This window comes from Panulirus ornatus, chromosome 20 (assembly GCF_036320965.1).
Source record: "Panulirus ornatus isolate Po-2019 chromosome 20, ASM3632096v1, whole genome shotgun sequence".
NCBI lineage: Eukaryota > Metazoa > Arthropoda > Malacostraca > Decapoda > Palinuridae > Panulirus > Panulirus ornatus.
In genome coordinates this window covers 41,910,232-41,937,953 of record NC_092243.1, presented here as the reverse complement: position 1 = coordinate 41,937,953, position 27,722 = coordinate 41,910,232, and the positions used below count along the sequence as shown (strand labels likewise).

The window sequence follows — 27,722 nt, the reverse complement described above, 5'->3', positions numbered from 1 at the left end:
AAGAAAAAGTGTGTGATTGAGAGAGCAGAAGAGGGTGTTTTGAAATGGTTTGTTCACATGGAGAGAATGAGTGAGGAAAGATTGACTAAGAGGATATATGTGTCAGAGGTGGAGGGAACGAGGAGAAGTAGGAGACCAAATTGGAGGTGGAAAGATGGAGTGAATTGGATTTTGAGTGATTGGGGCTTGAACATGCAGGAGGGTGAAAGGCATGCAAGGAATAGAGTGAATTAGAACAATGTGGTATACTGGGGTCGACATGCTGTCAACAGATTGAACCAGGGCATGCGAAGCGTCTGGGGTAAACCTTGGAAAGTTCTGTGGGGCCTGGATGTGGAAAGGGAGCTGTGGTTTCAGTGCATTATACATGACAGATAGAGACTGAGTGTGAACGAATGTGGCCCTTGTTGCCTTTTCCTAGTGGTACCTTGCGTACATGCGGGTTGAGGGGGTTGTCATTCCATGTGTGGTGGGGTGGCGACAGGAAAGAATAAGGGCAGACAGTATGAATTATGTACATGTGTATACATGTATATGTCTGAGTGTGTATATATATATGTATATGTTGAGATGTATAGGTATGTATATGTGCATGTGTGGACGTGTATATATATATACATGTAAATGTGGGTGGGTTGGGCCATTCTTTCGTCTGTTTCTTTCCGCTACCTTGCTAATGCGGGAGACAGTGAGAAAGTATGATAAAAAATAAATAAAAAAATATGTACAAGTGGCGGGGTCGGCAGGAATGGATGAAGGCAGCATGTATGAATATGTACATGTGTATATAGGTATATGTCTGTGTATGCATATGTAAGTATATGTTGAAATGTATACGTATGTATATGTGCATGTGTGGGCATTTATGTATGTACATGTGTATGTGGGTGGGTTGGGCCATTCTTTTGTATGTTTCCTTGTGCTACCTCACTAATGCGGGAGACAGCATCAAAGTATAATAAAAAATAAAATAGAAAAATAAAAAATGTGTATACATATGCTGTCCAACAGAAGGAACCAAGTGAGAATTTTTCCTTCTAAGGCTAAGTTATCTGCTCTTGATGCTACCTCCCTAATGTGAGAGATGATAAATACGTATAAAAAAAATACCATTTATATACATCTTTGATACCTGTTCCATCTGTAACTCTCTTAAGGGGGTCTCCATGATTAAAGACTTCAAGTGCTGCTTCTCAGCCTTTAGTGCCTCACACGTAACAGGGCACTGGTAGAGGGCAACCCTAGCGCAGCATATGCAGAGGCTCCTACCTAATGTTCATACTGACTACTACTATGTAATGTTCCTACCTACTACTTCTTCCTAATGTTTCTACCTAAATGTTCCGACCTACCAAGGTATCTACTTTATTTGTAGACTTTGTATCACCAGCAAACCATGATATCCTGCACCACAGCCCACTATCAGTATCACCAACATATATGAGAAAGAGGACCGGTACCAAGACTAATACTTGTGGCACTCCGACCATCACATCTAACCGTTCCGAGGTTTGACCACAAATCTCCACTGTCTGCCTAAGGCCATTCAACCAATTTCCTATCTACTGAAGTACAACCCCATGTGACTCAATTTTTGCCAGCAATCTTTAATTGAAACCCCATCGAAAGCTTTCCAAAAGTCTATACAGATAACACCAACTGCTACACCTTCATCATACATGCTGATTATATCATAAAAGAAATCAAGCAGATTTGCCAGACATCAGCGACCTTATCAAAAACCACGATGAGAACTGTTTATTAAGTGGTGGTCCTCCGAATGGCCTATAATTCCATCCTGAATGATGGCCTCCATCAGTTTTCCAACCACAGAAGTCAAACAGGACAACAACTTCCAGGCAGTGACCGATCACTGCACAACTACCTAGTTTCCCTGGTATATAGATTCTTTCGTCTTTCATTTAGTATCTCACCATAATTATATCCCCTCCTTTCTCACCAGTGAATCAATTATCCCTCTTTCTTCTGCTCCTTCATTCCCTTAGGGAGGTTTCCTCTAGGTGTTCACTTTACATTTCTTCTCATATGGTTATCTAACACAATTCATTCATCATAACTGTCTTCCTGATGGCTTCTCATTTATGGTTACTGAGAAATACCTGTTATAGATACCAGTGTCTTGGCTCTTCAGGCTGTATCAGTTTTACTGCTTACCTGCAGTAGAGCATTGCCAAAGGTTATTCTTCCTCACTTTGATTAACGTTTCACTAAAGACACAGTGTACCATTTCATCCACCTTTAGCTAAAACGATGGAAGACAAAGGTAAAGAAAATTCTATCCTGATGGCACGATCTCCCACTCAGTTCACTGGGCTGGCACTCACTATCCAGTGAAATAAATTCTTTATTTTCATCTATTCCTTCAAAAATCACTTTTTCAACAATGATATATGTTATAGGGTAACAATGCAAAGCCAGCTACGGCAGAAACTTAGCACAGGATTTGAATATCGCGAGAAATTCAAATATTTCTGCATAATGTATTCCCACGTGTGTGCTCCCTCCATTAGGTCTAACCATCTGTGTTTGATGTGCTGGTCTTACTTTCTGTCTAATCAAACTAAGCTATCATATTAGTTCAAACATCTCCCAACAAAAACCATACACCTACCCATCTCTCTTTTGTTTTTCATAACTTCCTGCCTTCTCAATTTTTCTTTCCCTTTCTCTTTCATTATAGATCATTAAATTTAGAGAGATCTGACATGGAAGGAGGAAGGAAGAGGAGGAAATGTGGAGGTGAAAACTATACTTAAGTTTTTCTTAACCTCCCTTTTTTTCTATTTGCAAATAAGCAAGGGAGGTGGTGATAAGGAAGGCTCTTCTCTCTTCTCTATTTCCTCTCTATTTCTGATTTTCCAGAAGGCTTTTTTTTCATTAATGATCATACATATGACATAAAGAAACAAAAGTATTACAATACCTCAAAACCAAACATGAAGTACTGATGAACAACATCACGGGTGACAAGATGGAGCTGACGACGTTCCAAATCCTCTACGTCTGGAGTGGCTAGCTCAAGATCAGTTATATTCTCAACCTGCCTGATGTTTTGCAGAAGACTCTTACACAATTCAAGTGCCTCTCTCTGAAATAAATTAATATATTCTAAACAAAACCTGTACATCGGCTTTCTTCATGTCAAGGTTGACAGTATCAGGGATACAAAGATATCTTAGGTGCATAATCTTCTGTCACAATTACAGTAATGTCAGTGAACATGTATGAGCCCTCTTGAATAAAATTTAACTAATGTGAATAAAGTATCAACAGATGTATCCTAAAATAAAATTTCTTTAAAAAGATCATAATTTGTTCTTTACTATTTACCTCCAATCACAATAAATTTCATTATTTTTTCTACTAACTCTAATGAATTATGGCAGTTTACAAAAGAATAATGGACTTTGACACTTTTTGCTAGATCAACTATCGGCGTGCAACTTGAACAAGAATGAGAATAAACATATATATTTAAATTTCTAAAAGGGGATACAGAAGAAGGAGTCATGCGAGGAGTGCTCATCCTCCTCGAGGGCTCAGAGTGGGGTGCCTGAATGTGTGTGGACGTAACCAAGATGACAAGAAAGGAGAGATAGGTAGTATGTTTGTGGAAAGGAACCTGGATGTTTTGGATCTGAGTGAAACAAAGCTCAAGGGTAAAGGGGATGAGTGGTTTGGGAATGTCTTGGGAGTAAAGTCAGCGGTTGGTGAGAGGACAAGAGCAAAGGAAGGAGCAGCACTACTCTTGAAGCAGGGGTTGTGGGAGTATATAATAGAGTGTAAGAAAGTAAATTCTAGATTGATGTGGTGGGTAAAACTAAGAGAGACAGGTGATTACTAGTGCCTATGCACCTAGCCAGGAGAAGAAAGATCATGAGAGGCAAGTGTTTTGGGAGCAGCTGAGTGAGTGCGTTACTGCTTTGATGCACGAGACCTGGTTATAGTGATGGGTGATATGAATGCGAAGGTGAATAATGTGGCAGTTGAGGCTATAATTGGTATACATGGGGTGTTCAATGTTGTAAATGGAAATGGTCAAGAGTTTGTGGATTTGAGCTGAAAAAGGACTAGTGATTGGGAATACCTGGTTTAAAAAGAGAGATATACATAAGTATACGTATGTGAGTAGGAGGGATGGTCAAAGGGCATTGTTGGATTACATGTTAATTGATAGGCGTGTAAAAGAGAGACTTGTGGATGTTAATGTGCTGAGAGGTGCAACTGAAGGAATGTCTGATCACTATCTTGTGGAGGTGAAGGTGACCATTGGTAGAGGTTTTCAGAGGAGAGGATGTTGGGGAGAAGAGAGTGGTGGAAGTAAGTGAGCTTGGAAAGGAGACTTGTTTGAGGAAGTGCCAAGAGAGATTGAATGTAGAATGGCAAAATGTGAGAGCAAATGACATGAGGGGAGTAGGGGAGGAAGGGGATGTATTTAGGGAAGCAGCGATGGCATACACAAAAGATACATGTGGCATGAACAAGGTGGGAGGTGGGGAGATTAGAAAGAGTAGTGAGTGGTGGGATGAAGAAGTGAAAGAGAAGAGAGAGGCATTTGGATGATTTTTGCAGGGAACTAGAGCAAATGACTCAGAGATGTATATAAGAAAGAAGCAGGAGGTCAAGAGAAAGGTGCAAGAGGTGAAAAAGAGGGTAAATGAGAGTGGGGTGAGAGAGTATCATTAAATTTCAAGAGTAAAAATGATATATGGAAGGAGACAAAAAATGTGTGAAAGACAAAAGAACAAATGGAAACATCAGTGAAGGAGGCAAATGAGGCAATAACAAGTAGTGAAGTGAGAAGGAGATGAAGTGAGTATTCTGAAGGTTTGTTGAATGTGTTTGATGATAGATTGGCAGATATAGGGTGTTTTGGTTGGGGTGGTGTGTGAAGTAAGAGGGTCAGGGAGAATGGTTTAATAAAAAGAGAAGAGGTAGTGAAAGCTTTGTGGAAGATGAAAGCCAGCACAGTGGTGGGTTTGGATGGTATTGCAGTGGAATTTATCAAAAAAGGGGGTGATTGTGTTAATGATTGGTTGGTAAGGATGTTCAATGTATGTATGGATACTGGTGGAGTGCCTGAGGATTGGCGGAATGCATGCATAGTGAAACTGTACAAAGGCAAAGATGATAAAGGTGAGGGTTCAAATTACAGAGGCATAAGTTTGCTGAGTATTCCTGGGAAATTATATGGGAGGGTATTGACTGAGAGAGTAAAGGTATGTTCTGAGCATCAGATTGGGGAAGAGCAACGTGGCTTCAGAAGTGGTAAATAATGTGTGGATCAGGTTTTTGCTTTTAAAAATGTATGTGAGGAATACTTGGAAAAACAGATGGATTTGTAAGTAGCATTTATGGATCTGGAGAAAGAATATGATAGAGTTGAAACACAAGCTTTGTGGAAGGTTTTAAGAGTATATAGTGTGGGAGGTAAGCTGCTAGAAGCAGTGAAAATTTATTACCAAGGATGTAAGGTATGTGTACAGGTAGGAAGAAAGGAGAGTGATTGGTTCCGAGTGAATGTCGGTTTGCAGCACAGGTGCATGATATCCCTTTGGTTGTTTAATATGATTATGGATGGGATGGTTAGAGAGGTGAATGTGAGAGTTTTGGAGGGAGGGGCAAGTATGCAGTCTGTTGTGGATGAGAGGGCTTGGGAAGAGAGTCAGTTGTTGATTGATGATACAACGCTGGTGGATGAATCGGGTAAGAAGCTGCAGAAGTTGGTGACTGAGTTTGGTAAAGTGTGTGAAAGGAGAAAGTTGAGAGTAAATGTGAATAAAAGCAAGGTTATTAGGTTCAGTAGGGTTGAGGGACATGTTAACTGGGAGGTAAGTTTGAATGGAGAAAAACTGAAAGGAGTGAAGTGTTTTAAATATCTGGGAGTGAACTTAGCAGCAGATGGAACCATGGAAGCATAAGTGAGTCACAAGTTGAGGGAGGGGGCAAAGGCTCTGGGAGCTTTGAAGAATGTTTGGAAGGAGAGAACATTATCTTGGAGAGCAAAAATGGGTATGTTGGAAGGAACACTGGTTCAAATAATAATATATGGTTGAGAGGCATGGGCTATAGATAGGGTTGTATGGAGGAGGGTGGATGTGTTGGAAATGAGATGTTTGAGGATAACATGTGGTGTGAGGTGATTTGATCAATTAAGTAATGAAAGGGTAAGGGAGATGTGTGGTAACATAAAGTGTTGTTGAAAGAGCAAAAGAGGGTGTTTTGAAATTGTTTGGTCACATGGAGGGAATGAATGAGGAAAAATTGACAAACAGGATATATGTGTCAGAGGTGGAGGGAACAAGGAGAAGCAGGAGACCAAACTGGAGGTGGAAGGATGGAGTGAAAAAGATTGTGAGTGATCCTGGCCTGAACATAAAGGAGGGTGAAAAGTGTGCAAGGAATAAAGTGGAACGACGTGGTATACTGGGGTCAATGGAGTGAACCAAGGCATGTAAAGCGTCTGGATGTAACCAAGATGAGATAAAAGGAGAGATAGGTAGTATGTTTGAGGAAAGGAACCTGGATGTTTTGGCTCTGAGTGAAACGAAGCTCAAGGGTAAAGGGGAAGAGTGGTTTGGGAATGTTTTGGGAGTAAAGTCAGGGGTTAGTGAGAGGACAAGAGCAAGGGAAGGAGTAGCACTACTCCTTAAACAGGAGTGGTGGGAGTATGTGACAGAGTATAAGAGAGTAAACTCTCGACTGATATTGGTAAAACTGAAATGTGGATGGAGAGAGATGGGTGATTATTGGTGCATATGCACCTAGGCATGAGAAGAGAGATCACGAGAGGCAAGTGTTTTGGGAGTGGCTGAGTGAGTGTGTTAGTAGTTTTGATGCATGAGACTGGGTTATAGTGATGGGTGATTTGAATGCAAAGGTGAGTAATGTGGCAGTTGAGGGAATAATTGGTGTACATGGGGTGTTCAGTGTTGTAAATGGAAACAGTGAAGAGCTTGTAGATTTATGTGCTGAAAAGAGACTGCTGATTAGGAATACCTGGTTTAAAATGATGGATATACATAAGTATATTTATGTAAGTAGGAGAGATGGCCAGAGAGCGTTATTGGACTAAGTGTTAATTCATAGGTGCACGAAAGAGAGACTTTTGGATGTTAATGTACTGAGAGGTGTAACTGGAGGGATGTCTGATCATCATCTTCTGCAGGCGAAGGTGAAGATTTGTAGGGGTTTTCAGAAAAGAAGAGAGAATGTTGGGGTGAAGAGAGTGGTGAGAGTAAGTGAGCTTGGGAAGGAGACTTGTGTGAGGAAGTACCAGGAGAGACTGAGTACAGAAAGGAAAAAGGTGAGAACAAAGGACGTGAAGGGAGTGGGGGAGAAATGGGATGTATTTCAGTAAGCAGTGATGGCTTGTGCAAAAGATGCTTGTGGCATGAGAAGCATGAGAGCTAGGCAGATTAGAAAGGGTAATGAGTGGTGGGATGAAGAAGTAAGATTATTAGCGAAAGAGAAGAGAGAGGCATTTGGACGATTTTTGCAGGGAAATAATGCAAATGAGTGGGAGATGAATAAAAGAAAGAGGCAGGAGGTCAAGAAAAAGGTGCAGAAGGCAAAGAAGAGGGCAAATGAGAGTTGGGGTGAGGGTATCATTAAATTTTAGGGAGAATAAAAAGATGTTTTGGAAAGAGGTTAGTAAAGTGCATAAGATAAGGGAACAAATGGGAACTTCAGCGAAGGGGGCTAATGGGGAGGTGATAACAAGTAGTGGTGATGTGAGAAGGAGATGGAGTGAGTATTTTGAAGGTTTGTTGAATGTGTTTGATGATAGAGTGGCAGATATAGTAGGGTGTTTTGCTTGAGGTGCTGTGCAAAGTGAGAGGGTTAGGGAGAATGATTTGGTAAATAGAGAAGAGTTAGTAAAAGCTTTGCAGAAGATGAGAGCCAGCAAGGCAGCGGGATTGGATGGTATTGCAGTGGAATTTATTAAAAAAGGGGGTGACTGTATTGTTGACTGGTTGGTAAGGTTATTTAATCTATGTATGACTCATGTTAAGTGCCTGAGGACTGGCAGGATTCTTGCATAGTGCCATTGTACAAAGGCAAAGGGGATAACAGTGAGTGCTCAAATTACAGAAGTATAAGTTTGTTGAGTATTCCTGGGAAATTATATGGGAGGGTATTGACTGAGAGGGTGAAGGCATGTACAGAGCATCAGACTGGGGAAGAGCAGTGTGGTTTCAGAAGTGTTAGAGGATGTGTGGATCAGGTGTTTGCTTTCAAGTATGTATGTGAGAAATACTTAGAAAAGCAAATGGACTAGTATGTAGCATTTATGGATTTGGAGAAGGCATATGATAGAGTTGATAGATATGCTCTGTGGAAGGTATTAAGAATATATGGTGTGGGAGGTAAGTTGTTTGAAGCAATGAAAAGTTTTTATCGAGGATGTAAGGAATGTGTATGTGTAGGAAGAGAGGAAAGTGATTGGTTCTCAGTCAATGTTGGTTTACGGAATGGGTGCGTGATTCCTCCATGGTTGTTTAATTTGTTTATGGATGGGGTTGTTAGGGAGGTGAAGGCAAGAGTTTTGGAGAGAAGGGCAAGTATGCAGTCTGTTGTGGATGAGAGAGCTTGGGAAGTGAGTCAGTTGTTGTTTGCTGATGATACAGCGCTGGTGGCTGATTTGTGTGAGAAACTGCAGAAGCTGGTGACTGAGTTTGGTAAAGTGTGTGAACGAAGAAAGCTGAGAGTAAATGTGAATAACAGCAAGGTTATTAGGTACAGTAGGGTTGAGGGACAAGTCAAATGGGAGTTAAGTTTGAATGGAGAAAAACTGGAGGAAGTGAAGTGTTTTAGATATCTGGGAGTGGATTTGGCAGCAGATGGAACCATGGAAGCGGAAGTGAATCACAGGGTGGGGGAGGGGGCAAAAGTTCTGGGAGCATTGAAGAATGTGTGGAAGTCAAGAACATTATCACGGAAAGCAAAAATGGGTATGTTTGAAGGAATAGTGGTTCCAACAATGTTATATGGTTGCGAGGCATGGGCTATGGATAGAGTTGTGCGGAGGAGGGTGGATGTGATGGAAATGAGATGTTTGAGGACAATATGTGGTGTGAGGTGGTTTGATCGAATAAGTACTGTAAGGGTAAGAGAAATGTGTGGTGATAAAAAGAGTGTGGTTGAGAGAGCAGAAGAGGGTGTTTTGAAATGGTTTGGTCACATGGAGAGAGTGAGTGAGGAAAGACTGACCAAGAGGATATGTGTCAGAGGTGGAAGACCAAATTGGAGGTGGAAAGATGGAGTGAAAAAGATTTTGACTGATCGGGGCCTGAACATACAGGAGGGTGAAAGGCGTGCAAGGAATAGAGTGAATTGGAACGATGTGGTATACCGGGGCTGATGTGCTGTCAATGGATTGAACCAGGGCATGTGAAGCATCTGGGGTAAACCTTGGAAAGTTCTGTGGGGCCTGGATGTGGAAAGGGCGCTGTGGTTTCGGTGCATTATTGCATGACAGCTGGAGACTGAGTGTGATCAAAAGTGGCCTTCGTTGTCTTTTCCTAGCGCTATCTCGCGCACATGGTAGGGGGTTGTTATTTCATGTGTGGCGGGGTGGCGAAGGAAATGAATAAAGGCAGATAGTATGAATTATGTACATGTGTATATATGTATATGTCTGTGTGTGTATATATATGTATACATTCAGATGTATAGGTATGTATATTTGCATGTGTGGACGTGCATGTATATATATGTGTATGTGGGTGGGTTGGGACATTCTTTTGTCTGTTTCCGTGCGCTACCTCACTAACGCGGGAGACAGCAACAAGGCAAAATAATAATACTAAAAAATATATCCTATCCCAGGGGAATGGGGAGAAACAATACTTCCCACGTATTCACTGCGTGTCGTAGAAGGCGACTAAAAGGGGAGGGAGCGGGTGTCTGGAAATCCTCCCCTCTAGTTTTTTTTTTTTTTATTTTCCCAAAACAAGGAGGGGGGGGATGTTCCCTTAGGGTCCCAGTCTTCTGTTGTTGATGCTACCTTGCTGATATGGGAAATGGCGAATAGTATGAAAGAAAGATATATATATACATACCTTAATTATTTTGCTTTATCGCTCTCTCCCACGTTAGCAGGGTAGCTCAAGGATATAGATGAAAGAATGGCCCAATCCACCCACACACCCACATACATATGTATATACATACACGTCCACAAACGCACATATACATATCTAAAGGCTGCATACAAATCCATTTGCTTTTCTAAGTATGTCTTCCATTTGCTTTTCTAAGTATTTCTCACATACATTCTTCAAAGCAAACACCTGATCCACACATCCTCTACCACTTCTGAAACCACACTGCTCTTCCCCAATCTGATGCTCTGTACATGCCTTCACCCTCCCAATCAATACCCTCCCATATAATTTACCAGGAATACTCAACAAACTTACACCTATGTAATTTGAGCACTCACTTTTATCCCCTTTGCCTTTCTACAATGGCACTATGCAAGCATTCCGCCAATCCTCAGGCACCTCACCATGAATCATACATACACTAAATAACCTTACCAACAAGTCATCAATACAGTCACCCCCTTTTTTAATAAATTCCACTGCAATACCATCCAAACCCGCTGCCTTGCTGGCTCTCATCTTCCGCAAAGCTTTTACTACCTCTTCTCTGTTCACCAAGTCATTTTCCCTAACCCTCTCATTTTGTACACCACCTCGACCAAAACACACTATATCTGCCACTCTATCATCAAACACATTCAACAAACCTTCAAAATACTCACTCCATCTCCTTCTCACATCACCACTACTTGTCATCACCTCCCCATTAGCCCCCTTCACTGAAGTTCCCATTTGCTCCCTTGTCTTACGCACTTTATTTACCTCCCTCCAAAACATCTTTTTATTCTAAAATTTAATGATACTCTCTCACCCCACCTCTCATTTGCACTCTTTTTCACCTCTTGCAACATTCTCTTGTCCTCCTGCCTCTTTCTTTTATACATCTCCCACTCATTTGCACTATTTACATGCAAAAATCGTCCAAATGCCTCTCTCTTCTTTTTCACTAATAATCTTACTTTTTCATCCCACTACTCGCTACCCTTTCTAATCAGCCCACCTCCCACGCTTCTCATGCCACAAGCATCTTTTGCGCAAGTCATCACTGCTTCCCTAAATACATCCCATTCCTCCCCCCTCCCCTTACCTCCTTTGTTCTCACCTTTTTCCATTCTGTACTTAGTCTCTCCTGGTACTTCCTCACACAAGTCTCCTTCCCATGCTCACTTACTCTCACCACTCTTTTCACCCCAACATTCTCTCTTCTTTTCTGAAAACCTCTAAAAATCTTCACCTTCACCTCCACAAAATAATGATCAGACATCCCTCCAGTTGCAACCCTCAGCACATTAACATCCAAAAGTCTCTCTTTCACGCGCCTATCAATTAACATGTAATCCAATAACACTCTCTGGCCATCTCTCCTATTTACATACGTATACCTCCGTATATCTCTCTTTTTAGTGAATCATAGGGTGGGGGAGGGAGCAAAAGTTCTGGGACAGTTGAAAAATGTATGGAAGTCGAGAACATTATCACGGAAAGCAAAAATGGGTATGTTTGAGGGAATAGCGGTTCCAACAATGTTATATGGTTGTGAGGCGTGGGCTACAGATAAGATGGAGCTGTGCAAAGGAGGGTGGATATGCTGGAAATGAGATGTTTGAGGACAATATGTGGTGCGAGGTGGTTTAATCGAGTAAGTAATAATAGGGTAAGAGAGATGTGTGGTAATAAAAAGAGTGTGGTTGAGAGAGCAGAAAAAGGTGTTTTGAAATGGTTTGGTCACATAGAGAGAATGAGTGAGGAAAGATTGACCAAGAGGATATATGTGTCAGAGGTGGAGGGAACGAAGAGAAGTGGGAGACCAAATTGGAGGTGGAAAGATGGAGTGAAAAAGGTTTTGAGTGATCGGGACCTGAACATGCAGGAGGGTGAAAGGCGTGCAAGGAATAGAGTGAATTGGAACGATGTGGTATACCGGGGTCGTCGTGCTGTCAATGGATTGAACCAGGGCATGTGAAGTGTCTGGGGTAAACCATAGAAAGTTTGGTGGGGCCTGGATGTGGAACAGCAGCAGTGGTTTTGGTGCATTATCCATTACAGCTAGAGACTGAGTGTCAACGAATGTGGCCGTTGTTGTCTTTTCCTAGCGCTACCTCGCACCCATGCAGGGGGAGGGGATTATTTCCTCTTTGGCGGGATGGCGACCGGAATGGAAAAGGGCAGACAGTATGAATTATGTACATGTGTACATATGTATATGTCTGTGAGTGTATATATATGTATACATCGAGATGTATAGGTAACTCCATGTGCGTGTGCGGACGTGTGTATCAGGGTGGGTTGGGCCATTCTTTCTTCTGTTTCCCTGCACTACCTCACTAACGCAGGAGACAGCAACAAAGTATATTAAATAAATAAATAAAATACACATACTTATATATATATATATATATATATATATATATATATATATATATATATATATATATATATATATATACATATTTTATCTATTCAATTACTTTGTTTTGTCGCTGTCTCCCACATTAGCGAGACAGCGCAAGGTAACAGACGAAGGAATGGCCCAACCCACCCACATACACATGTATATACATACACGTCAACACACGCATATATACATACCTATACATCTCAACGTATACATATATATATATATATATATATATATATATATATATATATATATATACACACAGAGACATATACATATATACAAAAGTACATAATTCATATTGTCTGCCTCTATCCATTCCCATCGCCATCTCGCCACACATGAAATAACCCCCACCCCACCCCCTCATGTGTGCGAGATAGAGCTAGGAAAAGACAACAAAGGCCACATTCATTCACAATCAGTCTCTAGCTGTCATGTATAATGCACCAAAACCACAGCTCCCTTTCCACATCCAGGCCCCACAGAACTTTCCATGGTTTAACCCAGACGCTTCACATGCCCTGGTTCAATCCACTGACAGCATGTCGACCCCGGTATACCACATCGTTCCAATTCACTCTATTCCTTGCACGCCTTTCACCCTCCTGCATGTTCAGGCCCCGATCACTCAAAATCTTTTTCACTCCATCTTTCCACCTCCAATTTGGTTTCCCACTTCTCCTTGTCCCTCCAACTCTGACACATATATCCTCTTGGTCAATCTTTCCTCACTCATTCTCTCCATGTGACCAAACCATTTCAAAACACCCTCTTCTGCTCTCTCAACCACACTCTTTTTATTACCACACATCTCTCTTACCCTTACATTACTTACTCAATCAAACCACCTCACACCACATATTGTCCTCAAACATCTCATTTCCAGCACATACACCCTCCTGCGCACAACTCTATCCACAGCCCACGCCTCGCAACCATACAACATTGTTGGAACCACTATTCCTTAAACATACCCATTTTTGCTTTCCAAGATAACGTTCTCGACTTAAACACATTCTTCAACGCTCCAAGAATTTTCGCCCCCTCCCCCACACTATGATTCACTTCCACTTCCATGGTTCCATCTGCTGCCAAATTCACTCCCAGATATCTAAAACACTTCACTTCCTCCAGTTTTTCTCCATTCAAACTTACCTCCCAATTGACTTGACCCTCAACACTACTGTGCCTAATAACCTTGCTGTTATTCACATTTACTCTCAACTTTCTTCTTTCACACACTTTACCAAACTCAGTCACCAGCTTATGCAGTTTCTTACATGAATCAGCTACCAGCGCTGTATCATCAGCGAACAACAACCAACTCACTTCCCAAGATCTCTCATCCAGAACAGACTGCATACTTGCCCCTCTTTCCAAAACTCTTGCATTCACCTCCCTAACAACCCCATCCATAAAGAAATTAAACATCCATGGAGACATCACACACCCCTGCCGCAAACCTACATTCACTGAGAACCAGTCACTTTTCTCTCTTCCTACACGTACACATGCCTTACATCCTCGATAAAAACTTTTCACTGCTTCTAACAACTTGCCTCCTACACCATATATTCTTAGTACCTTCCACAGAGCATCTCTATCAACTCTATCAAAATGCCTTCTCCAGATCCATAAATGCTACATACAAATCCATTCACTTTTCTAAGGATTTCTCACATACATTCTTCAAAGTAAACTCCTGATCCACACATCCTCTACTGCTTCTGAAACCACACTGCTCTTCCCCAATCTGATGCTCTGTACATGCCTTCACCCTCTCAATCAATACCCTCCTATATAATTTCCCAGGAATACTCAAAGACTTATACCTCTGTAATTTGAGCACTCAACTTTGTCCCCTTTGCCTTTGTACAATGGCACTATGCAAGCATTCCACCAATCCTCAGGCACCTCACCATGAGTCATACATACACTAAATAACCTTACCAACCAGTCAACAATATAGTCACCCCCTTTTTTTAATAAATTCCACTGCAATACCATCCAAACCTGCTGCCTTGCCAGCTTTCATCTTCTGCAAAGCTTTTACTACCTCTTCTCTGTTTACCAAATCATTTTCCCTAACCCTCTCACTTTGCACACCACCTCAACCAAAACACCCTATATCTGCCACTCTATCATCAAACACATTCAACAAACCTTCAAAATACTCACTCCATCTCCTTCTCACATCACCACTACTTGTTATCACCTCTCCATTTGTGCCCTTCACTGAAGTTCCCATTTGTTCCCTTGTCTTATGCACTTTATTTACTTCCTTCCAAAACATCCTTTTATTCTCCCTAAAATTTAATGATACTCTCTCTGTAATTTGAGCACTCACTCTTATCCCCTTTGCCTTTGTACAATGGCACTATGCACGCATTCCGCCAATCCTCAGGCACCTCAACATGAGTCATACATACACACACACACATATATATATATATATCTTTTTTTTGCTTTGTCGCTGTCTCCCGCGTTTGCGGGAGACAGCGAGGAAACAGATTTGCAAGGAAACAGATGAAAGAAATGGCCCAACCCACCCCCATACACATGTATATACATACACGTCCACACACGCAAATATACATACCTACACAGCTTTCCATGGTTTACCCCAGATGCTTCACATGCCCTGATTCAATCCACTGACAGCACGTCAACCCCGGTATACCACATCGCTCCAATTCACTCTATTCCTTGCCCTCCTTTCACCCTCCTGCATGTTCAGGCCCCGATCACACAAAATCTTTTTCACTCCATCTTTCCACCTCCAATTTGGTCTCCCACTTCTCCTCGTTCCCTCCACCTCCGACACATATATCCTCTTGGTCAATCTTTCCTCACTCATTCTCTCCATGTGCCCAAACCATTTCAAAACACCCTCTTCTGCTCTCTCAACCACGCTCTTTTTATTTCCACACATCTCTCTTACCCTTACGTTAGTTACCAGGAATACTCAACAAACTTATACCTCTGTAATTTGAGCACTCACTCTTATCCCCTTTGCCTTTGTACAATGGCACTATACACGCATTCCGCCAATCCTCAGGCACCTCACCATGAGTCATACATACATTAAATAACCTTACCAACCAGTCAATAATACGGTCACCCCCTTTTTTAATAAATTCCACTGCAATACCATCCAAACCTGCTGCCTTGCTGGCTTTCATCTTCTGCAAAGCTTTTACTACCTCTTCTCTGTTTACCAAATCATTTTCCCTAACCCTCTCACTTTGCACACGACCTCGACCAAGACACCCTATATCTGCCACTCTATCATCAAACACATTCAACAAACCTTCAAAATACTCACTCCATCTCCTTCTCACATCACCACTACTTGTTATCACCTCCCCATTTGCGCCCTTCACTGAAGTTCCCATTTGCTCCCTTGTCTTACGCACTTTATTTACCTCCTTCCAGAACATCTTTTTATTCTCCCTAAAATTTAATAATATTCTCTCACCCCAACTCTCATTTGCCCTCTTTTTCACCTCTTGCACCTTTCTCTTGACCTCCTGTCTCTTTCTTTTATACATCTCCCACTCAATTGCATTTTTTCCCTGCAAAAATCGTCCAAATGCCTCTCTCTTCTCTTTCACTAATAATGTTACTTCTTCATCCCACCACTCACTACCCTTTCTAATCAACCCACCTCCCACTCTTCTCATGCCACAAGCATCTTTTGTGCAATCCATCACTGATTCCCTAAATACATCCCATTCCTCCCCCACTCCCCTTACTTCCATTGTTCTCACCTTTTTCCATTCTGTACTCAGTCTCTCCTGGTACTTCCTCACACAAGTCTCCTTCCCAAGCTCACTTACTCTCACCACCCTCTTCACCCCAACATTCACTCTTCTTTTCTGAAAACCCATACAAATCTTCACCTTAGCCTCCACAAGATAATGATCAGACATCCCTCCAGTTGCACCTCTCAGCATATTAACATCCAAAAGTCCCTCTTTCGTGCGCCTGTCAATTAACACGTAATGGTTCTCTGGCCATCTCTCCTACTTACATAAGTATACTTATGTATATCTCGCTTTTTAAACCAGGTATTCCCAATCACCAGTCCTTTTTCAGCACATAAATCTACAAGCTCTTCACCATTTCCATTTACAACACTGAACACCCCATGTATACCAATTATTCCCTCAACTGCCACATTACTCACCTTTGCATTCAAATCACCCATCACTATAACCCGGTCTCGTGCATCAAAACCACTAACACACTCATTCAGCTGCTCCCAAAACACTTGCCTCTCATGACCTTTCTTCTCATGCCCAGGTGTATATGCACCAATAATCACCCATCTCTCTCCATCAACTTTCAGTTTTACCCATATCAATCGAGAATTTACTTTCTTACATTCTATCACATACTCCCACAACTCCTGTTTCAGGAGTATTGCTACTCCTTCCCTTGCTCTTGTCCTCTCACTAACCCCTGACTTTACCCCCAAGACATTCCCAAACCACTCTTCCCCTTTACCCTTGAGCTTCGTTTACTCAGAGCCAAAACATCCAGGTTCCTTTCCTCAAACATACTATATATATATGAGAGGTGCAACTGGAGGGATGTCTGATCATTATCTTGTGGAGGCTAAGGTGAAGATTTGTATGGGTTTTCAGAAAAGAAGAGTGAATGTTGGGGTGAAGAGGGTGGTGAGAGTAAGTGAGCTTGGGAAGGAGACTTGTGTGAGGAAGTACCAGGAGAGACTGAGTACAGAATGGAGAAAGGTGAGAACAATGGAAGTAAGGGGAGTGGGGGAGGAATGGGATGTATTTAGGGAATCAGTGATGGATTGCGCAAAAGATGCTTGCGGCATGAGAAGAGTGGGAGGTGGGTTGATTAGAAAGGGTAGTGAGTGGTGGGATGAAGAAGTAAGATTATTAGTGAAAGAGAAGAGAGAGGCATTTGGACGATTTTTGCAGGGAAAAAATGCAATTGAGTGGGAGATGTATAAAAGAAAGAGACAGGAGGTCAAGAGAAAGGTGCAAGAGGTGAAAAAGAGGGCAAATGAGAGTTGGGGTGAGAGAGTATCATTAAATTTTAGGGAGAATAAAAAGATGTTCTGGAAGGAGGTAAATAAAGTGCGTAAGACAAGGGAGCAAATGGGAACTTCAGTGAAGGGCGCAAATGGGGAGGTGATAACAAGTAGTGGTGATTTGAGAAGGAGATGGAGTGAGTATTTTGAAGGTTTGCTGAATGTGTTTGATGATGGAGTGGCAGATATAGGGTGTTTTGGTCAAGGTCGTGTGCAAAGTGAGAGGGTTAGGGAAAATGATTTGGTAAACAGAGAAGAGGTAGTAAAAGCTTTGCGGAAGATGAAAGCCGGCAAGGCAGCAGGTTTGGATGGTATTGCAGTGGAATTCATTAAAAAAGGGGGTGACTGTATTATTGACTGGTTGGTAAGGTTATTTAATGTATGTATGACTCATGGTGAGGTGCCTGAGGATTGGCGGAATGCGTGCATAGTGCCATTGTACAAAGGCAAAGGGGATAAGAGTGAGTGCTCAAATTACAGAGGTATAAGTTTGTTGAGTATTCGTGGTAAATTATGTGGGAGGGTATTGATTGAGAGGGTGAACGCATGTACAGAGCATCAGATTGGGGAAGAGCAGTGTGGTTTCAGAAGTGGTAGAGGATGTGTGGATCAGGTGTTTGCTTTGAAGAATGTATGTGAGAAATACTTAGAAAAGCAAATGGATTTGTATGTAGCATTTATGGATCTGGAGAAGGCATATGATAAAGTTGATAAAGATGCTCTGTGGAAGGTATTAAGAATATATGGTGTGGGAGGCAAGTTGTTAGAAGCAGTGAAAAGTTTTTATCGAGGATGTAAGGCATGTGTACGTGTAGGAAGAGAGGAGAGGGATTGGTTCTCAGTGAATGTAGGTTTGTGGCAGGGGTGTGTGATGTCTCCATGGTTGTTTAATTTGTTTATGGATGGGGTTGTTAGGGAGGTGAATGCAAGAGTTTTGGAAAGAGGGGCAAGTATGAAGTCTGTTGGGGATGAGAGAGCTTGGGAAGTGAGTCAGTTGTTGTTCGCTGATGATTCAGCACTGGTGGCTGATTCATGTGAGAAACTGCATAAGCTGGTGACTGAGTTTGGTAAAGTGTGTGAAAGAAGAAAGTTAAGAGTAAATGTGAATAAGAGCAAGGTTATTAGGGACAGTAGGGTTGAGGGTCAAGTCAATTGGGAGGTAAGTTTGAATGGAGAAAAACTGGAGGAAGTAAAGTGTTTCAGATATCTGGGAGTGGATCTGGCAGCAGAAGTGGATCATAGGGTGGGGGAGGGGGCGAAAATCCTGGGAGCCTTGAAGAATGTGTGGAAGTCGAGAACATTATCTCGGAAAGCAAAAATGGGTATGTTTGAAGGAATAGTGGTTCCAACAATTCTGTATGGTTGCGAGGCGTGGGCTATGGATAGAGTTGTGTGCAGGAGGGTGGATGTGCTGGAAATGAGATGTTTGAGGACAATGTGTGGTGTGAGGTGGTTTGATCGAGTAAGTAATGTAAGGGTAAGAGAGATGTGTGGAAATAAAAAGAGTGTGGTTGAGAGAGCAGAAGAGGGTGTTTTGAAATGGTTTGGTCACATGGAGAGAATGAGTGAGGAAAGATTGATCAAGAGGATATATGCGTCAGAGGTGGAGGGAACGAGGAGAATGGGAGACCAAATTGGAGGTGGAAAGAAGGAGTGAAAAAGATTTTGAGTGATCAAGGCCTGAACATGCAGAAGGGTGAAAGGCGTGCAAGGTATATTCACCCGTGCAAGGTATAAAGTCAATTGGACTGATGTTGTGTACTGGGTTCGACGTGCTGTCAATGGATTGAACCAGGGCATGTGAAGCGTCTGGGGTAAACCATGGAAAGTTCTGTGGGGCCTGGATGTAGAAAGGGAGCTGTGGTTTCGGTGCATTATTACATGACAGCTAGAGACTGAGTGTGTACGAATGGGGCCTTTGTTGTCGTTTCCTAGTGCTACCTCGCACACATGAGGGGGGAGGGAGTTGTTATTCCATGTGAGGTGAGGTGGCGATGGGAATGAATAAAGGCAGACAGTATGAATTATGTACATGTGTATATATGTATATGTCTGTGTGTGTATATATATGTATACACTGAGATGTATAGGTATGTATATTTGCGTGTGTGGACGTGTATGTATATACATGTGTATGTGGGTGGGTTGGGCCATTCTTTCGTCTGTTTCCTTGTGCTACCTCGCTAACGCGGGAGACAGCAACAAAGCAAAATATATAATATATATAAATATGTGTGTGTGTGTGTGTGTGTGTGTGCATGAGTGGTTGGTTCATTCTTTATCTTTTTCCTGGTGCTACCTTGCTGACGCAGGAAACAGCAATTCAGTATAATAGAAAAAAAATAAATCATAGGTACAAAGGTATTGTGATCGAATAATAGAGTGGAACAATTTCATTCCAAGATAAACTTTCAATTTTGATGTACAGATAATGAATCCACTGCACGTGTAATATGAAACATTAAATGTAAGCAAAAAGAACATAATACAGTAACATACAGACCACTCAAAACTAAAATGAAGTTCAGTATGACACTAACAAAAACTGAAGAAATACTAAGGGCCACTGACATGCCAGAAACAACAATAATTTTGTCACATTTCAATTTCAATTTTGTACAATGGGAAAAGTATGAATTGGAATACAGCAGTAATTATAGAGTAGAAAGAGAGAACAGTGTATTCTCAGATAAAAGTGAACAGTTTCACATTCTAATTGGTTAATACAAGAAGTGGTATGGACGAGAATGGATGAAAATTATCAGGGAAGAGGGGAAAAAAGGATGTGCAACTGTTCTATCACTGAGAGTATGGAAAGGTGAAAGAGAGAAAGGATGGAATGAATCAAGAATAGTGTGGGTGAAAGGAAAGATTGGTATTGTGAGGTATGCATGGGTGTGTATGTGTGTGCCTGTAAATACAAAGACTATGTGAGGTAAAGATATAATGAAGAGTTTCTGGAGAAATCTAAAAGACTATGTAAATGGGTTTGAGGAGAGAGAGGTGGTTGTAATTGGTGATATGAATGCAAAGATGAGATGTAATGAAACTGGCAGGATAGTTGGTAAATGGGGAATGCATGGAGTAAATGAGAATGGAAGTTATCTTAAGGATGTTTGTGCTGAGAAGGATTCATTCCTTGCAAACACCTTTTTCAGCTCAAGGTAATCCACAGGTATATGTGGAGGAGACATGATGGAAGAGGAGAACAAAAGGGTTTGTAAGACTATGTGATACTGGATGAAAGGCTGAGTAAGGTTGTGTTGGATGCTAAAGAGGTGAGAGGAATCTTTGGAAATTCTGACCATTTTACAGTTCTTGTGGAGGTGTGAAACAGGGAGAAGTGGAAGTACTGTAAAAGGAAGAATGATGAAGTAAAAGTGTTGGCAATCAAGACGATGAAATAGAAAGAATGTAGAGGGGAGTATTAAGGAAGAGAGACAAAGTTTAGATGAAAGTGCAATACATGTAGTGATGTAGTGAATGAGGTACAGGTGCTCCCTAGTTTATGTTGGGGTTAAGTTCCAATAACTCCAACATAAGTTGAAAATATCATAAGTCAAAAATACACTTAATGCATTTAATACCATACATCTAACCTACCAAACATCATACCTTGGCCTGACCTACCTTAAACCTTCTTAGAACACTTACATTTCTCATTCACAATTATCACATGCAGCTTTTCCTTACAAGCATTGGCACCTTCAGTATTGGCACTTGCTGCCTCACCGCTGACCTTTACATCATGAAAATTATGACACCTTTTAAGCGCTGAAACCATCCATGACTTGCAATAAAAATTTGCATTTGTGTAGGATCATCAGCACACCATTTCAACATAGTCAAAAGACTTCTTGTCTTAGCCTGGATTGTCAACAGGATGAGTGGAATGCGTTTCTGTATCTGGTCTTCCATCTACGAGTAATTTTTCCATGTCATCAATCAGTCCAGCTCTTTTCAACATGATGACAGTGCATCAATGATTCGCTTCTTATGCTTTAAGATGGTCCAGATCGTCGATTGTGAAAGTCCTAACTCACGTGTTATGGCTATTACTGGCTTGCTTCCTTCATGCTTCATGTGAGAAGAGTAATTGCCTTCCTCTTCTCGCAAGAGGTTGGAGACACAGATGGACATTTTGTAAACATGATGGGATGCAAAAACACAACACACAAAACACAAAATCCAAAAAATGCTGACAACACAGTACACAGCAGAGTAACAGTTGTTTACACTTGTGATTGCATAGCTGACTGGCAGCTGCAACTTGCTGCCGTTGCGCACATCACAAGAGAGTATTCTACCACATATCTCTAACCTGGTAAAAGATCAAAATCCTAAATTCAAAGTATGGTATCAATTGAACGCGTATCACTATGGCACCATTGTAAAGTTGAAAAATCACGAGTCAAACCACTGTAAGTTGGGGAGCACCTGTATCTAAAATGATTAAAGAAAGATTGTTAAAGGTTGTACAATTAGTTGTTGGATTCAAAGTTGTGAGATATAAGAATAAAAGTGGAAATGCACAGAGGATGGATGAAATTAGAAATGCTGTGGGAAAGAAGAAAAAGGCATATGTTATATTGTTTGAAAGGAATGTACCTGTGAAAGTTCAGCAGAAGAAAAGGGAAAAATAAAAGAAGTGAAAATGGAATGTTAAGAAGCTGATAGAGGAAAGAAAAAAAAGAGTAGATGACCATTTTGGAAGAAAGCTGAGTAAAAAGTATAGGAAAAATAAGAAGTTGTACTAGAAGGAGGTGACAAAAGGAGCAGTGGATGAAAGAATGGAAATGGAAATGTGAAGAGTAGGAAGGGGAGTTGCTGAATCAAAAGGAGGAAGTGAAAGGAAGATAGAAAGATTATTTTGAAGAACAGATGAATGTGGGAGATTAGGCAGCAGTTGTTACATGAAAACTTAAGATAAATGGAAAAAATGGATACAAGTGCATGAGGCCTATAGTATGAAGGAAGGTAAAAGGGTGATAATGAGGCTGAAGGTAGGAAAGGCACCTGAAATGCTGAAGTATGGAGGAGAGAGTGTGAGAGAGTAAATGCATTTGATATGTAATCTAGCTTGGAAGAAGGTGGACTGAGGATTAGGTGAAAGCTATTATTGTTTCTTTATTCAGAGGAAAATGTGCTAAGGATATATATAGCTATTACAGGTGAATAAGTCTGTTGGATATACTAGGGAAAAGTGGATGCAAAAGTACTGATTGATATTGCAATAGAAGTGACCGGATGCAGACTAAAAGATAGCAAAGGGGTAGAAACGTAATAGATGTATGAATCAGATTTTTGCAATGAAAATGATGATGCAAAAGTATCTAGCAAAAGGTTAGAAGCTTTGTGCAGTTTTACAAATCTCAAGAAAGTGTATGACAGTCCAGAGGAATGCTTCATAGAATGTGTTAGGGTTATATGGGGTTGATGGACAATTGTTGAATGGTGTGATAGACTTCTATACAGAAGCAAATGCATATGTAAGAGTGGATGCAGAGCAGAGCTAAAGTTTCAATATACACTTGGGCGTGAGGTACCTATTTTCCCTCTCCATAACTACTCTGAAGATGTGGTCTTTTAACATATATATATTTTTATTGCTATTATCATTATTTTGCTTTGTCACTGTCTCCTGCATTTGCGAGGTAGCGCTAGGAAACAGAGGAAAGAAATGGGCCAACCCACCCCCATACACATGTATATACATACACGTCCACCCACGCAAATAGACATACCTATACATCTCAAAGTATACATATATATACACACACAGACATATACATATATGCACATGTACATAATTCATACTGTCTGCCCTTATCAATTCACATCGCCACCCCACCACACGTGAAATAACAACCCCCTTCCCCTCATGTGTGCGAGGTATCGTTAGGAAAAGACAATAAAGGCCACATTCATTCACACTCAGTCTCTAGCTGTCATGTAATAATGCAACGAAACCACAGCTCTCTTTCTACATCCAGGCCCCACGGAACTTTCCATGGTTTCCTCAGATGCTTCACATGCCCTGGTTCAATCCATTCACAGCATGTCGACCCCAGTATACCACATCGTTCCAATTCACTTTATTCCTTGCAGGCCTTTCACCCTCCTGCATGTTCAGGCCCTGATCACTCAAAATCTTTTTCACTCCATCCTTCCACCTCCAATTTGGTCTCCCACTTCTCCTTGTTCCTTGCATCTCTGACACATATATCCTCTTTCTCAATCTCTCCTCACTCATTCTCTCCATGCGACAAAACCATTTCAAAACACCCTCTTCTGCTCTCTCAACCACACTCTTTTTATTACCACACATCTCTCTTACCCTATAATTACTTACTCGATCAAACCACCTCACACCACATATTATCCTCAAACATCTCATGTCCAGCACATCCACCCTCCTGCGCACAACTCTATCCATAGCCCACGCCTCGCAACCATACAACATTGTTGGAACCACTATTCCTTCAAACATACCCATTTTTGCTTTCTGAGGTAAATTCTCGACTTCCACACATTCTTCAAGGCTCCCAGAATTTTCGCACCCTACCCCACCCTACTCATTTACGCTTCCATGGTTCCATCCGCTACCAGATCCACTCCCAGATATCTAAAACACTTCACTTCCTCCAGTTTTTCTCCACTCAAACTTACCTCCCAATTGACTTGACCCTCAACCCTACTGTACTTAATAACCTTGCTCTTATTCACATTTATTCTCAGCTTTCTTCTTTCACACACTTTACCAAACTCGGTTATCAGCTTCTGCAGTTTCTAACATGAATAAGCCACCAGCGCTGTATCATCAGCGAACAACAACTGACTCACTTCCCAAGCTCTCTCATCCACAACAGACTGCATAATTGCCCCCCTTTCCAAAACACTTGCATTCACCTCCCTTACAACCCCATCCATATACAAATTAAACAACCATGGAGACATCACACACCCCTGCCACAAACCTACATTCACTGAGAACCAATCACTTTCCTCTCTTCCTCCACGTACACATATGCCTTACATCCTCGATAAAAACTTTTCACTGCTTCTAACAACTTGCCTCCCACACCATATATTCTTAATACCTTCCACAGAGCATCTCTATCAACTCTATCATATGCCTTCTCCAGATCCATAAATGCTATATACAAATCCATTTGCTTTTCTAAGTATTTCTCACAAACATTCTTCAAAGCAAACACCTGATCCACACATCCTCTACCACTTCTGAAGTCATACTGCTCTTCCCCAATCTGATGCTCTGTACATGCCTTCACCCTCTCAGTCAATACCTTCCCATATAATTTCCTAGGAATACTCAACAAACTTATACCTCTGTAATTTGAGCACTCACCTTTGTCCCCTTTGCCTTTGTACAATGGCACTATGCAAGCATTCCGCCAATCCTCAGGCACCTCACCATGAATCATACATACATTAAGGAACCTTACCAACCAGTCAACAATACAGTCACCCCCTTCTTTAATAAATTCCACTAAAATACCATCCAAACCCGCTGCCTTGCCGGCTTTCATCTTCCGCAAAGCTTTTACCACCTCTTCTCTGTTTACCAAATCATTTTCCCTAACCCTCTCACTTTGCATACCACCTTGACCAAAACACCCTATATCTGCCACTCTATCATCAAACACATTCAACAAACCTTCAAAATACTCACTCCATTTCCATTTGCATTATTTCCCTGCAAAAATCGTCCAAATGCCTTTCTCTTCTCTTTCACTAATAATCTTACTTCTTCATCCCACCCTTTCTAATCAACCCACCTCCCACGCTTCTCATGCCACAAGCATCTTTTGCGCAAGCCATCACTACTTCCCTCAATACATCCCATTCCTCCCCCACTCCCCTTACCTCCTTTATTCTCATCTTTTTCCATTCTGTACTCAGTCTCTCCTGGTACTTCCTCACACAAGTCTCCTTCCAAAGCTCACTTACTCTCACCACTCTATTCACCCCAACATTCTCTCTTCTTTTCTGAAAACCTCTATAAATCTTCACCTTTGCCTCCACAAGATAATGATCAGACATCCCTCCAGTTGCACCTCTCAGGACATTAACATCCAAAAGTCTCTCTTTAGCGCGCCTATCAATTAACACGTAATCCAATATTGCTCTCTGGCCATCTCTCCTTACATACGTATACTTATATATATCTCTCTTTTTAAACCAGGTATTCCCAATCACTAGTCCTTTTTAAGCACATAAATCTACAAGCCCTTCACCATTTCCATTTACAACACTGAACACCCCACGTATACCAATTATTACCTCAACTGCCACATTACTCACCTTTGCATTCAAATCACCCATCACTAGAACCTGGTCTCGTGCATTAAAACTACTAATACACTCACTCAGCTCCTCCCAAAACACTTGCCTCTCATGATCTTTCGTCTCATGCCCAGGTGCATATGCACCAATAATCACCCATCTCTCTCCATCAACTTTCAGTTTTACCCATATCAATCTAGAGTTTACGTTCTTACACTCTATCACATACTTCCACCACTCCTGTTTCAGGAGCAGAGCTACTCCTTCCCTTGCTCTTGTCCTCTCACTAATCCCTGACTTTACTCCCAAGACATTCCCAAACCACTCTTCCCCTTTACCCTTGAGCTTCGTTTCACTCAGAGCCAAAACATCCAGGTTCCTTTCCTCAAACATACTAGCTATCTCTCCTTTTTTCTCATCTATCCCTGGGGATAGGGGAGAAAGAATACTTCCCACGCATTCCTCATGTGTCGTAGAAGGCGACTAAAGGGGACGGGAGCCGGGGGCTAAAAACCCTCCCCTCCTTGTATTTTAACTTTCTAAAAGGGGAAACAGAATGAGTCACACGGGGAGTGCTTCATTCTCCTCGAAGGCTCAGATTGGGGTGTCTAAATGTGTGTGGATATATATATATATATATATATATATATATATATATATATATATATATATATATATATATATATATATATATATATATATTTTTTTTTTTTCTTATACTTTGTCGCTGTCTCCCACGTTTGCGAGGTAGCGCAAGGAAACAGCCGAAAGAAATGGCCCAACCCCCCATACACATGTATATACATACGTCCACACACGCAAATATACATACCTACACAGCTTTCCATGGTTTACCCCAGACGCTTCACATGCCTTGCTTCAATCCACTGACAGCACGTCAACCCCGGTATACCACATCGCTCCAATTCACTCTATTCCTTGCCCTCCTTTCACCCTCCTGCATGTTCAGGCCCCGATCACACAAAATCTTTTTCACTCCATCTTTCCACCTCCAATTTGGTCTCCCTCCTCTCCTTGTTCCCTCCACCTCCGACACATACATCCTCTTGGTCAATCTTTCCTCACTCATTATCTCCATGTGCCCAAACCACTTCAAAACACCCTCTTCTGCTCTCTCAACCACGCTCTTTTTATTTCCACACATCTCTCTTACCCTTACGTTACTCACTCGATCAAACCACCTCACACCACACATTGTCCTCAAACATCTCATTTCCAGCACATCCATCCTCCTGCGCACAACTCTATCCATAGCCCACGCCTCGCAACCATACAACATTGTTGGAACCACTATTCCTTCAAACATACCCATTTTTTGCTTTCCGAGATAATGTTCTCGACTTCCACACATTCTTCAAGGCCCCCAGGATTTTCGCCCCCTCCCCCACCCTATGATCCACTTCCGCTTCCATGGTTCCATCCGCTGCCAGATCCACTCCCAGATATCTAAAACACTTCACTTCCTCCAGTTTTTCTCCATTCAAACTCACCTCCCAATTGACTTGACCCTCAACCCTACTGTACCTAATAACCTTGCTCTTATTCACATTTACTCTTAACTTTCTTCTTCCACACACTTTTCCAAACTCAGTCACCAGCTTCTGCAGTTTCTCACATGAATCAGCCACCAGCGCTGTATCATCAGCGAACAACAACTGACTCACTTCCCAAGCTCTCTCATCCCCAACAGACTTCATACTTGCCCCTCTTTCCAAAACTCTTGCATTTACCTCCCTAACAACCCCATCCATAAACAAATTAAACAACCATGGAGACATCACACACCCCTGCCGCAAAC

The 27,722-nt window shown here is 41.6% G+C and overlaps 1 protein-coding gene across 1 annotated transcript in view; it reads right to left on the bottom strand.

The window, feature by feature from the left end:
- Positions 1-27,722, bottom strand: part of Mekk1 (mitogen-activated protein kinase kinase kinase 4) — a 1,037,736-nt gene that overhangs the window by 580,836 nt on the left and 429,178 nt on the right. The window contains exon 16 of the mRNA XM_071674802.1: positions 2,945-3,109. Within this exon, the coding sequence (XP_071530903.1) occupies positions 2,945-3,109 (165 nt within the window). The remainder of the gene's footprint in view (positions 1-2,944; positions 3,110-27,722) is intronic.